Source organism: Numida meleagris, chromosome 6 (assembly GCF_002078875.1).
Source record: "Numida meleagris isolate 19003 breed g44 Domestic line chromosome 6, NumMel1.0, whole genome shotgun sequence".
Classification (NCBI taxonomy): Eukaryota; Metazoa; Chordata; class Aves; order Galliformes; family Numididae; genus Numida; species Numida meleagris.
Window position 1 is genome coordinate 35262331 of NC_034414.1, and position 12728 is coordinate 35275058.

Consider the following 12728-nt stretch of genomic DNA (forward strand, 5'->3'; position numbering starts at 1 on the left):
ACTGAGCACAAGTTTAAAACTCCCTATCAGAAAAACAGAACACAAATCAAAATTCAAAAGCCAATTTAATTCAAATATAAAAACATTCAGAATCCTGGTCTTATTCAAGTGATGTATTCCCTTTATTGTATTTCTTTGGAATCAGAAGTAAAACATGATGTATAATTATATTTCTGGCAACTAAAATAGCATATAAATATGAAAGTTTCAGCATTCTATACATTAATAGCTAATCATCAGCATCACAACCATCCACACATCCATGCAACCTGTGAAGGCAGTGTACTGTCTGAACAGGTATTCCTCTATTTCAAAATTGTTTTCTTAGTATCTTACCCCACTCTGTTCCATCTCCGGAACTTCGGGCTTCTCCAGCTCCCTCACCATCTTCAGCTGTCACTAAAAAATCGAATTCTTTCAAGGCTTCTTCAGTATCGGGGTCATCTGTAAGGTCAGCAGCTAAACCTTCATTACCAATCTGCAATCAAATGAAAAACATTTCTCTATTTTAACCACGAACCCTTATGTACTCAAATGTTTAGATTATAAATGATAGTGATTACGCTCACTGAAGACTTTGCTGTATTTTCAACATGAAATATATTCAAATCCAGACAGAATTAGAGCTGTTTACAACCAACTAAAAAAAGAAAAGAGAGCAGTACAGTCAAGTAATCATTAGAAAGGAAAGGAATACTGACATGAGATTTAGCAACAAAAACAAACCCATATAGCCTAACCTTCAGCTTTGATTTAGAAGGTATTAACTGGAAAACTTTACTGATTTTCTCTTACAGAGAAGCTTTAAAAACAAACTGTTTTCTGCTGGTCTAGAATTACTTTTTCCTTTTTCCGTTCCATGTATATTTCTGTGCTAAACATAAGTTTGGAAAACACTCAAAAGTGTTTCCAAAACTAGTCTTTTTTGTAGTTCTACCACATCTTCACCTTCAGGCAAGAGCAACAACTCCCTACCAAGGAATCACCAAGAAGTTTTCTTTCATTCTGCAGGTGAATAAAATTTCCATGTGGGGCTGTGTTTCTATATGCATTGCTCAATATTCTGATATTTTTGCAGAAAGACTTTTTTTTTTTTACCAAGGTAAATAACAATTCAATTTTTTTTTTTTAAATAAAATCTTTGTCAAGAGTCAAAACACAAGTGTAATGTCTTAATAAGTGCTTTAAGGTTTACTTATTAGATGATAGAAGACTATCTACTGCCCTAGAACAAAGATTCAAAGAACATCTTGATCAACCTATTTACTAGACATACAAGTCAATAACTAAAGGTACGGCGTAAAATCCTTCCTAACAAGTCAAGCTGGGAGATTCAAACTTGCATTAAGCTGAGCTAATGTTGAATGACAGCTGAGCTACTAATGAAAATTCAAGGCAGCCAAAGGCACTTCCGTGCTACAGAATACTACAGAAAATTGTTAGTAGGACAGTCCTAAATGAACCTCTTTGCATAAAGAAATCAGTGACAGAATTTTCTAGCATGGAATAAAAAGATGACATAATTTTGACTACCTAGGGACAAAGGAAAAGATAATTCCCTTTTAAGAAGGGATTTATGTGTGCAAAACAATATCTTAAAATTGCTTTTTACTTTGTGTTTCTTATTTATCCGGTGCTTCTCTTTTCCTTCTGCAATATCTTCTATCATATCACTCTCCTCTTCTTCATCACTATCATCTGCATTTTCTAAGAAGTTGAATGTTTCAAGAACATCACCAGAATTCCTACAAAAATAAAAACATTAGCAGGGAGAGAGTTTTACTTGCTCATGAGATTTTTGGAAGATTAATTAACATTGAACACAATGGTTGTCTGACTTAATAGTTGAAGTTTTTTAAAACTAGCAAAAAACAAGAAATGACTGTATGAGGTTTCTACAGCAGTCTAGTTCTTCAAGCTACACCACTCAGCAGTAACCTTCCTTAAAATAGTAATTCCAAAGTTGCGTTGAAGCTGAATTTACATCACATAACCCTATGTGTTTTCCATGCAAGACCAATTTCACTGAAGTTCATAATCATTTGTAGTCAGCTATGCTAACAGCGTTCAGAGACTCCAGAGTCTGAACTTCTATGTAATCTGACCAGTACACTAAAACAACTACATAAACAAACAAACTTCATGCATTTCTCACCTCTTCACTTACCTTTTGATTTCCTGTCCCTTTTGTTTTGATGAAGGAGATTCGCCCCCATTGAGGATCTGTTCTAAGTTCTTTGTCTCTACTGAACCATTTGGTTCTGAATTGGAGAGCCCAAGCAAAGACCTTACCCGCTGGGAGCGTACATCCAATATCGTATCTGTATAACCTACTTCCTGAAGATACCTAGTAGGTATTAAGAGGAGAAAGAAGAAAGCACATTTGATAGAAAAAGGAAAGAAATCTGTACTGAATCTTAAAAATTAATGCTGCTATATTTTACAAAAAATAAGCTTCATCTCTATCCATCTCACATGGAAAAGCTCCATGTACACTGTTTATTTAAAGCTCAAGACTACAAACTCCAGCATCACGGTCCACCACCTGCCCACCTCAATCACTCCATATCAAAAAGTATGCATATACACAGCTCATGAGACCTCAGGAAAAAGTGTGAATACACAAACATTCCATCAATGTTACTCACTGTCTTAGTAACTGCCTGCCTTGCTTCCAGGTCAGTTGGCTATTTTGAGGTACTGCAGGAACCTCCGTATCTTTGGTTTCTTCTGAAAGATAGCATCACTAGTGGTTATTGGCTTTTGAAAGATTCTTTTTGTGGCTTTGTTTGGCAACAAATATTTACAAAAAGCAATTTTTAAATTACTAGCAGCCTTATGCCGTGTTTTCTTTAATTAAAAGAGGTTTTTTTTTCCCTGTGCTTCAATTATCTGTTGAAGCATAAAGCAAACTAGTTCTCCGCTTGGATAAAAGCAGTTGGAAAAATATTTCTTTGGAGAAAACAAACATGTCAAGTTCAACACAAATTCCATATGTTTACTATCAACAACTAAAATCTTGAGCCCACTACATCTTTACTAAGGCAGAGACTATAAAACATAAAACAAATGTAGAGCTTAGGGATTAAACCATCTAACTTCCACTGCTTTAAAACATATACTAGAAATCCCATCAAAAACATGAACCGTTACTTCTAGTTTCAGCTGAGGGTAGAAGTACCCAAAATGTGGCACTTCTGAAGTAGAAATAAACAAAACAAAAAAGGGATCTGTGGACACAGTTTTAAGGCACGTTACAAAACCATAGGCCAACAGTGCCATTTTCCAAAGACCTACATTACAATAGAAGCCACATTGAATTCTGCTTATTAAACAGTCCAGTTACGTTATCAAAAATTCCTTCCTTTATCTGCAATATTGTGAAGAGTGAACTGTCATGAAAAGCTTCATATCTACACTGCAAAATTTGATGCACTCCAGAGGCAATAAGGATGGACTATATTTAACTCTTAGGACGTTTTCCCTTCATTTAAGATAAAATGAAACTCAGTATTTTTTTTCCAAGCCAATCCAGTAGCCTTTTTCCCCTACTCATTCTTCAAAAACTAGCATCTTGCAGCAGCACGAAACAACAGTATTTCTGATGCTTATTGTACACTTAAACCTACCTTGTAGATGGACGTCAAACTGACATAAAACGTTACATCTTTTGTAACAGTGATTTTAAAAGTAGTAAGAGAAGCAGCAGCTTAATAAGGAATTGTGCAACTATTTCAAAGTTCCATGGATATTCAGAATTGTTTCAGAAGAGAAAAGGTCAATTCATTCTGATTTAGGAATCAAAAATATTTACCCAATATCAAACTTTTCCTAGATTTTTTCCTCTATAATATAGGCAAGGAGGTGGGGGGGGGAGGGGTGGGGAAGAGAAAGTTGCAATAAACAGAGCAAATCTACAACAATATAAAGAAATTTTTCTAGAACAGGTACTATCATAAGATTTACCTGATTCAAAAGTTGGCATTTTCAAGTCACCTTGGTTCAATTCTGTGCCATACTTCAATTTATGATATTTTGCCCTGAAAAGGTATGCAAAGATTTAACAAATTAGCACAGGATGCTTTTATCAGCCCAAGTATTTTCCTACTCCCATTTAAAACAACAACACAACACCCCTTATCCAAATAAAATTTATGAGAATTACAGTATCATACAATTAATTCTAATTTTTCAAGAACACAGCTTTGAGAAAGCCTTCTTACAACTATTCATAATTATCAAATAACATATAGGTGAGAATTCAGCATGTTCTCCAAGAATGTTTTGTACTTTTTTATACATGTCAGCTACATTCAATTATTTATCATGGACGATGTTCACTAAACTATCACTATTGTCACTAAACAATCACACTATGATGAATGAATGCCATATTTGGGATCCTTACCTATTTGCCACCTTCATTTCTTCTCCCACTCTGCCTTTGCATGATAGAGATTTTCTCCCTCAAAAGAGGGAGAACCACACTGGAATGCTATCTTCCCCCATCACATGTAATCTTACTGGTTTTCTCTTCCCCACTGACTTAAGGCTTAGCTTCCAATCCCTGCTCAATCCACCTATGCAAGTGTGCCCCCCTGCTTCTTATCTCCTGATCTCTCAATGCCTGTTCTCTCACATCAGTTTTTAAGAAATCAATCTCGGTGAAACTTTTCCACAAAGGTACATACAAACCATTCCAACCATCTTCTTGATTAAGGGCGCCTACCAAGTATTTTCAAGCTCCCTTTATATCCAGGAGTATGATATGCACTATCTACACCAATACCCTTGAACTCTCTAACTTTATCCTAGACCATTCACAACTTTTTTTTTTGCTGCATTAATCCCCTGAAAATAAATTCTCAAAATGTCAGGAAAAAGAAATTTAGATATTCCATAGTAGAGAAAGAATGTCAAAAGAAAGTTAACAGTCACATTTTAAGGAAGTCTCTAAAATACAGCTAGCTTTACACTTCTAAATCAAATATTTGACTGAATCACATCCAGTTTCAACCCATTTTAAAGACTGTCCCCAAATATCAAGTCATTAGAACTTCTTGGGAAAAGCTACATAATGAAACAAGCTAGACAACAACATGGATATATAAAAAAATATCCTTTTCAAATAGCTGATCCACTGCTAGAAGTCTTTTCAAAATTCAAGACAAAATTTAATCTCAAATGCTGCTTGACATAAGTGATGGTATAGAAGACTTCTAAATTACAGAAGTTTCTGCCAAAATTGCAGGCAATTAGGTGCAGTCTCATTAACAAACTGTCAGTAGATGGCAGTATTGACTCTTCGTAGCAAGACAATTCTGCATTTCGGAGCAATTACACTGCAGCTGAATAATCTGGCTGACTGATAATTAAATACAAACACAAGTTTTTAAGTTACTTGAATTTGAATGTATTCAGTTAGTAAGACTGTATACACTAGGTGCTCTCTCCAAACTGAGACAAAGCTTTATTCCACCCTGTAAAAGGGCAGAGGCATTCCAGATAAATGTGTATAGACTACTTTTTATAAAGTACTGTAGAACACTTGGGGTAAAAAAAAAAAAGAAATTAGAAAATGACAACAAGTAAGAAACTAAGGCAAATAAAACTGACTGAATGTTTATGCTCAATTCATAAGTGAAGTTAATAAAGCACTGTAATTAACAAGTCAACCTAATTTTTTTCAATTTACAGCCATTGCAAATGATATTTTTGAGTTCCATTTTGTAGCTACAATTTCAAAGCATAACCAAAATTCTGTTTCGACTGTTCCTTACAAAATATAACAAAGTATTTGATCTAAAGGTATACCAATAATAAGCCACTACAATTAAGACAAAATACTGCTGCATGCAATTAGCTTGGTTTGGTCTTTCACATCACATTTGAAGCTCAACTTTGTTTTTACAAGAAGAAATACTCCTCCATATTTTCCACACAACCAAGGCTACATTATTACATATCTTAAAAATCACTAAAAAGCTGCATTGTTGTTCATGAGTCAGTGACATTAATCCCCATCCCCATACCACACAGAATTGAATTCTGCAAGAGGAATGTTTTGAGTACTGACTTGCTATTCTTCTGAAGCTAGGTTTCCATGAAGGAAGAAATTAAGACAAGACAAAATGCCACTAAGTGGATTTAATTGTTTGCTGCTATTTAGCCATTGAATTCTACCACCCAATTGCAAGGATTAGAAGTAGCTCCAATCCAAACAATCCCAAGTCAAAATATAGGCATAGTTTTATCAGCTCAGAAAGTATTAATTTAACCACTATGTTAATTAAGCTTGGAACAGAGTTGTTCAAAGCATGCATCAGAATAAATCTGGCTACGTTTGCAGAGTGCCATAAAGACATATCCACTAGCAACAAACAAAGAAACCCCAACTCATACACGTAACCATTTAAGGTATCATACTGTTACAAAAATTCAAAAGCTGACCCAAAACACTCAAGGACATTAAAGTAAAAAACTTTTTCTTCTGTAAAATATTATGTTTGTTACATACTTGGACGGAAATACAAGAAATACTAAACTACCCCACAGCTACTACTGCATTTTATTTAATCTTACAAACCAATGTCCTATCTCATGTCCTTTGCCTGAGAAACCATTATATTCATCATAGTCTGAATTAACTGTTTTTTTACTCCCTATAATTTAATATTTCTGCATAAAAATTTTTGACAGCGTGAGGAATTTAGCAGTAGAAGAGAAGGAAAAAGGTGTGGGAGGAAGTCAGGTGTAATACTGAAAACTGTTCTCAATTCTGTTGAGATCAGAAATTCTCCTTTTCTTTTTTTTTTTTTTTTAATCTTGAGGATGGTTTCTTTTCATTTGCTGCGGTCTTGTATGCAGAACACCAATGGCAAAAAAAAAAAGTAACTCCTATCACCTCAAACTCCTCATTCAGGGTAACAACAAAAGCTAACGTATCATTTTTAGATGATACACTAAGAAATCAGTAGCTGCTTGCTCTCCTTTATCAAACCATCACACTTGCACAATTAAATCCCCTCAAACTACCGGGCGTTAGTAGCAAAAAGTACGAATAGCTTCCTCGTTGCCTCCCACTCGTTCACCAATCAAAGCCAGAGTTTCAGTTCCTGTTTTTAGCAATCTTCATGACAGTTTTGGCTGGGACTTCAGCAAAAATTTACCATTTGAAAACTATGCAGCATTGGGTTGCATCCAGCAACCATGAGAAATAAAATAAACTGTACATTCCTTCTGCTTCTGCCATACATACGATTATGAATTTCTTCCTTATTAGATGAACTCTGGAATTTCATGGGAAGTCAAACTACAAAGGTAGTTCCATTTCAAGGGAAAGCATCAATGAGGCTTCGCCAAAGCCATTGGCTTCATATTCTGCATTCTGTTATAGTATGTCTTCACACTGCAGCTCTTTGTTTTATCTTAGTAAATAGGCAATTCCCATGGCCTTACAGTGTACATTTGCAGCCAGTCTCCATGTGCAGCACACAAAGAGTTTACCATTGCTAAGAAAACAGTTTTCCTTTAACTGTGCAATGTTAAATGAGGAGTACACCACCTGCTCACCACTACAGTTCTCATCTGACTGGAATCCAAAGTCACTTGCGCATTACCAGTATGAACTAACAACGTAACTATTAGTCTATACCGGTAGGAAACTTGAGTTACTTTCCACCCTGAGAACAAAAGTGAATGAAGCAGCTCCTTGCAGCCTCTTACCTCACCAGAAAATACATGAGGTGCTGTCATGATCCACCATATAAACATACACTATGTTATGAAGTACACCTTTATACAGGATGTTTCACACACAGATAGATACGCAGCCATCCTTGCCAAAACACTAGTTTTTTATAAGAAACTGACTAATCAGTTGTTTCTGTACTGCTTAGCTACCTACAGTACTAATTTACAATGTGAATTATGTTCAGTCTTGGACAACTAACAAAAATGTTATAGTAATACATAGTTAGGCCTCACCTGGACACTTTTCCATTTACATTGGAAGGAACACTCCTCACAAATCAAAATAAACAAACGCTGACTATTTTCTTGCCAGATCCTTAAGAAGCTTACACAGTTGGGTCTGGCTACATTTTGAGAACAAGATAAAATTAAATTTAAGAATTTAGTCCATTACTGAAAATATAGGCATGTGACAAGACCGTTGCCCTAGTGCTTTGACAAAATAAAGCACTGCTTTTGGTGAACTGAAACTGAGAGCCAACATGACACTATGAAGTTTTGAAGGATATTAGCCTGCATGGAGTGAAATGAATATTTAACATAAGCAGGAGGGGGATCAACTTTTTACACTAATAGTGATGAGACAAGTGGGAATGACTTTAAACCACAAGAGGGGAAATTTAAGTAAGTTAGATGTTAGGCAGAAATTCTTTACTCAGAGGGTGGTGAGGCACTGGAACAGGTTACCCAGAGAACTGGTGGACGCCTCATCCCTGGATACACTCAAGTCAGGTTAGATTGGACTTTGAGCAACCTGCTCTTGTGCCTGTTAGAGGGAAGCAACCCTGCCCAAGTCACGGAGTTGGAAATGGATGGTCTTTAAGGTCCCTTCCAACCCAAGTCGTTCTATAATCCTACGAATTTTTCTAACATCATGTTAATACTACAGAAAATACACTTACTGAGACTAGAAATTCTGGTGTTGATCACATGAAATAACAGTACTTACTCTTCAACTCAGAAAAGATCATCTATTCAATTTGAACTTTCTGTGTTTAAGACACAAGACCAATTTGGAAATTGAGCAACTTCGTATTATAGCAGCCACCAAAGCTCATCAGAAAAAGTGAGAGAAGAACATTACTGTTTAACTCAAATAATATTTTTCAGTATTTGTTACCAAAACCTCGGGCAGTTGGCACAACGTGATGACGGTCAACCACAACCGTGCACATAAAACAACTGTAGATTCACCTAGTAAAAATCGTTTAGACGAAGTGAAGGAACCCTTCTTCCTAGTCTGTAAAGTCTTACAGGTCAGATAAAAGTTTAAGAAATACATATACGTACCTTTCTTGTTTTAATGCATATTCTAACATTTTTATTCTTCTCACTAAATCTTTCTTCAAGTTTTCTTGACCCTTTCTTTCCCCTTGTAAAAATGCTATCCGAGCCTGAAAAACACACAAAAAAATGAAAAAAATCATTTTATTTCATTCCGTTCCCAAAACAAAGCATTAAAGTCTGGCACAGAAGAAAAGGAAAAATAAAACAAAAGAGAAACTGTTTTGTAACAATCACTTTAGTCAATCATTAATAACAAAAATATTTCTGCCCAAGAGATTGTATGTTGGTTTTGGCTCATAAACGTATTTTTTGTTTGGTTGGTTTTTTTTGCGTTGAAATACAGGTATAACATAGTAAGAGAAGGTACAAACAGGAATCACTGTTAAAAATGCACACGTCTTTGTCTTATGATATTGTTAGCGCATATTCTTTTATGCTTTCTTCTCAATGAGAAGCCATATTAAAAAATACATACTTTTAAGTCATTTAGTTTTAAATGTTATCTTGAACAAAATGAGAAAAAGAAATTAGCATAAGAATTCATATACAGACTTCACAAATTAACTACACCAGAAGCAGATTTATTTTACAGATTCACCTTTTACTGACTACTGAAAACAGTCAAAAGTTAAAATATCAGGATTTTTTTTTTTTTTTTTTACATCATCCTATATGAAGCGAAAGATCTTCCCAATGAAAGGGGATGGAGGCAGTTGAGCAAACCCAACAATTGTACATAACTGCAACTATGTTATCCAAATTTAAAAAATAGTGTAAAAGTGACTCTAATCCAATAGAAAGTAAACAGTCTTCTGAAGAAAATTCTAACTAAACATAATTTGCATTCCCCTAGTATCTAAGGCAGCAAATGACCAGACAGCTCCACAAGCCCAACTTGTTAGCCTTGACTAATGAAAATGAGGATAAGACAACAAAAGATTTTAAGTAAATAATGTCCTTATACAAAAATATACAAACTACTAATAACAGGAATTAGAAAATAAAAAGTAGTAAGTAGTACGTTACATGCACATATGTTCAGCACCACACTTCAAAGTTTGGAAACTACTGTACACACACAGACTCTACTAATAAAAATAATACCAGAAATAAATACTTCAAAAATCATCATTTAAGTATGGTCACTAAAGCTCTATGCTCCTTAACTCAGTACGTGACTGTTTTCCAAATTCAGACCTTCTGCAAGTGACGGTCTTCACACCTTCTACAAGTCTCCTTCCTTTGGACAGCATCCTTTTACAACTACTTGCCAGACCACAGTCACCAGCTACAACTGCTGGACCTTATTTCACCCTCTGCCTGCAGATAACTGCGAAGAAAATGCTACAGCTGCATCTGCCTCTTAAATGCCTCCCAGCCAAACTATCTCCTTCTGGAAACAGTTCTGGATACGTAGCCACAGATAATTAAGTCTTCATACTGATGAGATAAAATTCACCTTTAAAAAAGCCAATTAAAAAAATCCTTAATAAACAGTTGTATTTATATCACTCTTCATGAGGTCCAAAAGGTTTAACAGAAAGATTGCCAGGAAAGAATACACTTTTTAGACAGTCTGTCATTTATGTCAGTAGTAGCGGATATCTTCCGGCAGACACACATTTGGCTGTACGGAACTTTCTTTTTTCCTCTCTCCACTGTAACTGTCAAACGGTTAAAAACTAATTGAAGTTATCTGCATAAAAGTCAGGAGTTAGACACCTAGAAATACAGAAAATTAATTTAGACTTCAGGAATACCACTAGACATCAAGGTCCTCCATTCAAAATAAAAAATAAGATTAACTTACACAGATTTGCTATTAAGTTAGGCTATTTAACTTCTTTCCTCAAGTCCTGAATTGAGCAATGAGAGTTGCCAAAACTATCATTTGACATTCTGAGCAATATTAAGTCCCAAGAATTAATATACGATCTCCCGACAGTGATTTCCTGGAGAATCAGTAAATCTCAGGTTAAATAAAAAAGATGAAGTAAACAGATGTCTCCCCCAGTTGTTGTACTGATTTAAGTTCCATACACAAAAACAAACACTGAGGAAATGTCCTCTATGTAGTACAGCTTTCAACCCTTAGGTATTCCTTTATTTTGAAAGGAATATCTGAAGAGTTAGATTTGGTAAGATTTATGACTATTAATGACTGACTAGCACCAAAACTGGGAAACAAAACAACACAACAGAGTTTACTACTCAGCTTCTCTCCTTCTCCCTTAGAAGACAATTCTTTACATTGACTTTAATCGATTTGTAAGCCTCTAGGTTTACAAATCCACCTCCTCCAATTTTTTGCTCCCTCTGCTGGGCTGACATTGCTGCTTTTGCAGACATAAATTTCCTCCTTAGACTTAATGTATTTTTTACTCAGTTCCGAATTACATCAGTTTCCTGACTCTCCTCTGTACAGCCATGGGAGTACTTAAGACTGGCACAAGGGATACAAACAGGATACCAAAGCAACTGACCACCAAATGAGAACCGGTGTGTCCAGCTCACAGAAGTCCCAAACAAGAGTAGAGAGACCAGGAAACTCAGAAGACAAGCCTCTCCTCTCCTGACTTACAGATTCAAATCAAAATCTATAATAACATCATAACATGAATAAAACAATATTCCCATATGCAAAAATATAGCTTTCCTTGGCTTAAAAAAATCCAGCTGAATTTAGTTATGTGTCATTGCTAGACTTCCTTGCTCTGCATTTCATATACTACCTATAAACCTGCATTTTATTGCTCCATTCACACAGAAAAGCCTGACTTCAAGAGAATCTTCACCTCGATTAAACTTATTAAAAGGAATGTGATTATAGTGTTCTGGGCAGGTAAAATTACATATGCAAACTAAAGGTTATTTAATAAATTATACTCAGGATTTCACAATCTTACTGTATTAATACATTCTGATATACAATAATCAACCAAGAACTCAAACCTACTAAGACCTATCAGGGAAAAAAAGAGGCATGGAATCTGAATTAAATGGCAGAGCATGTAAGATTGATTAAAGAATTTATCTTATGTTTTTGCAATACTAACACTTTTTTGTACAATTCAGGCAATCAGATTCTATGGATTTGCCAATATACCGGGACATGTTCCTATTTCAGTTGCAAACACTGATAACTCCCAAAGAGTATTTTGAAAAAAAAAATAAATCAACTATATGTAAAACAATGCAGTAATTGTTTTTTTTCCCTCTCCTAAAGCCCATTCAGAAGGAAAGGCCTGCAGGATTTTTGAAAGAAGAGTAATACACTGAAGCAGCTTGAATGGACATACCAGAGCACACTTAAGTGTGTGCTTATCCTACTAGGGCATGAAACGTGACTCAGAACAATGGTAAGATTAAAAAAAAAGACGTGTTTTAGTCACATTACAAACAAAAAACTTGATCTAATCTTCGCTTGGAGGTATTTGTTATACTGAAGATGAAGCAGAACCGATTTGGAAAACTAAAACATACTGGGAAGGCGGAAGATTTGACTCACAACAATAATTTAGAGGTAGACACACTCGAATAGTTACGGATGCTCTAGTTCCTATCCACAAAAAACAAAGCGAACATGACAGACCAGCACTCACGCTCTACTTTCAGCTAATGTAGTTACAAATACCATTGCATTCAGAGCATCTAAACAATCATGCATAAAAAAGCATCAAGCAGTAAGA

General features: G+C 35.3%; 1 protein-coding gene across 6 annotated transcripts in view; it reads right to left on the bottom strand.

Moving 5' to 3' along the window:
• Positions 1-12728, bottom strand: part of STRN3 (striatin 3) — a 55630-nt gene that overhangs the window by 29805 nt on the left and 13097 nt on the right. For 5 of the 6 annotated variants that reach the window (XM_021403803.1, XM_021403802.1, XM_021403801.1 and 2 more), the window contains exons 2-7: positions 9043-9146; positions 3967-4040; positions 2649-2730; positions 2168-2347; positions 1613-1745; positions 337-478 (exon numbers count right to left, since the gene is read on the bottom strand). In XM_021403803.1, coding sequence (XP_021259478.1) covers positions 337-478; positions 1613-1745; positions 2168-2347; positions 2649-2730; positions 3967-4040; positions 9043-9146 — 715 coding nt within the window. The remainder of the gene's footprint in view (positions 1-336; positions 479-1612; positions 1746-2167; positions 2348-2648; positions 2731-3966; positions 4041-9042; positions 9147-12728) is intronic. The other variant, XM_021403804.1, reaches the window with a different exon arrangement.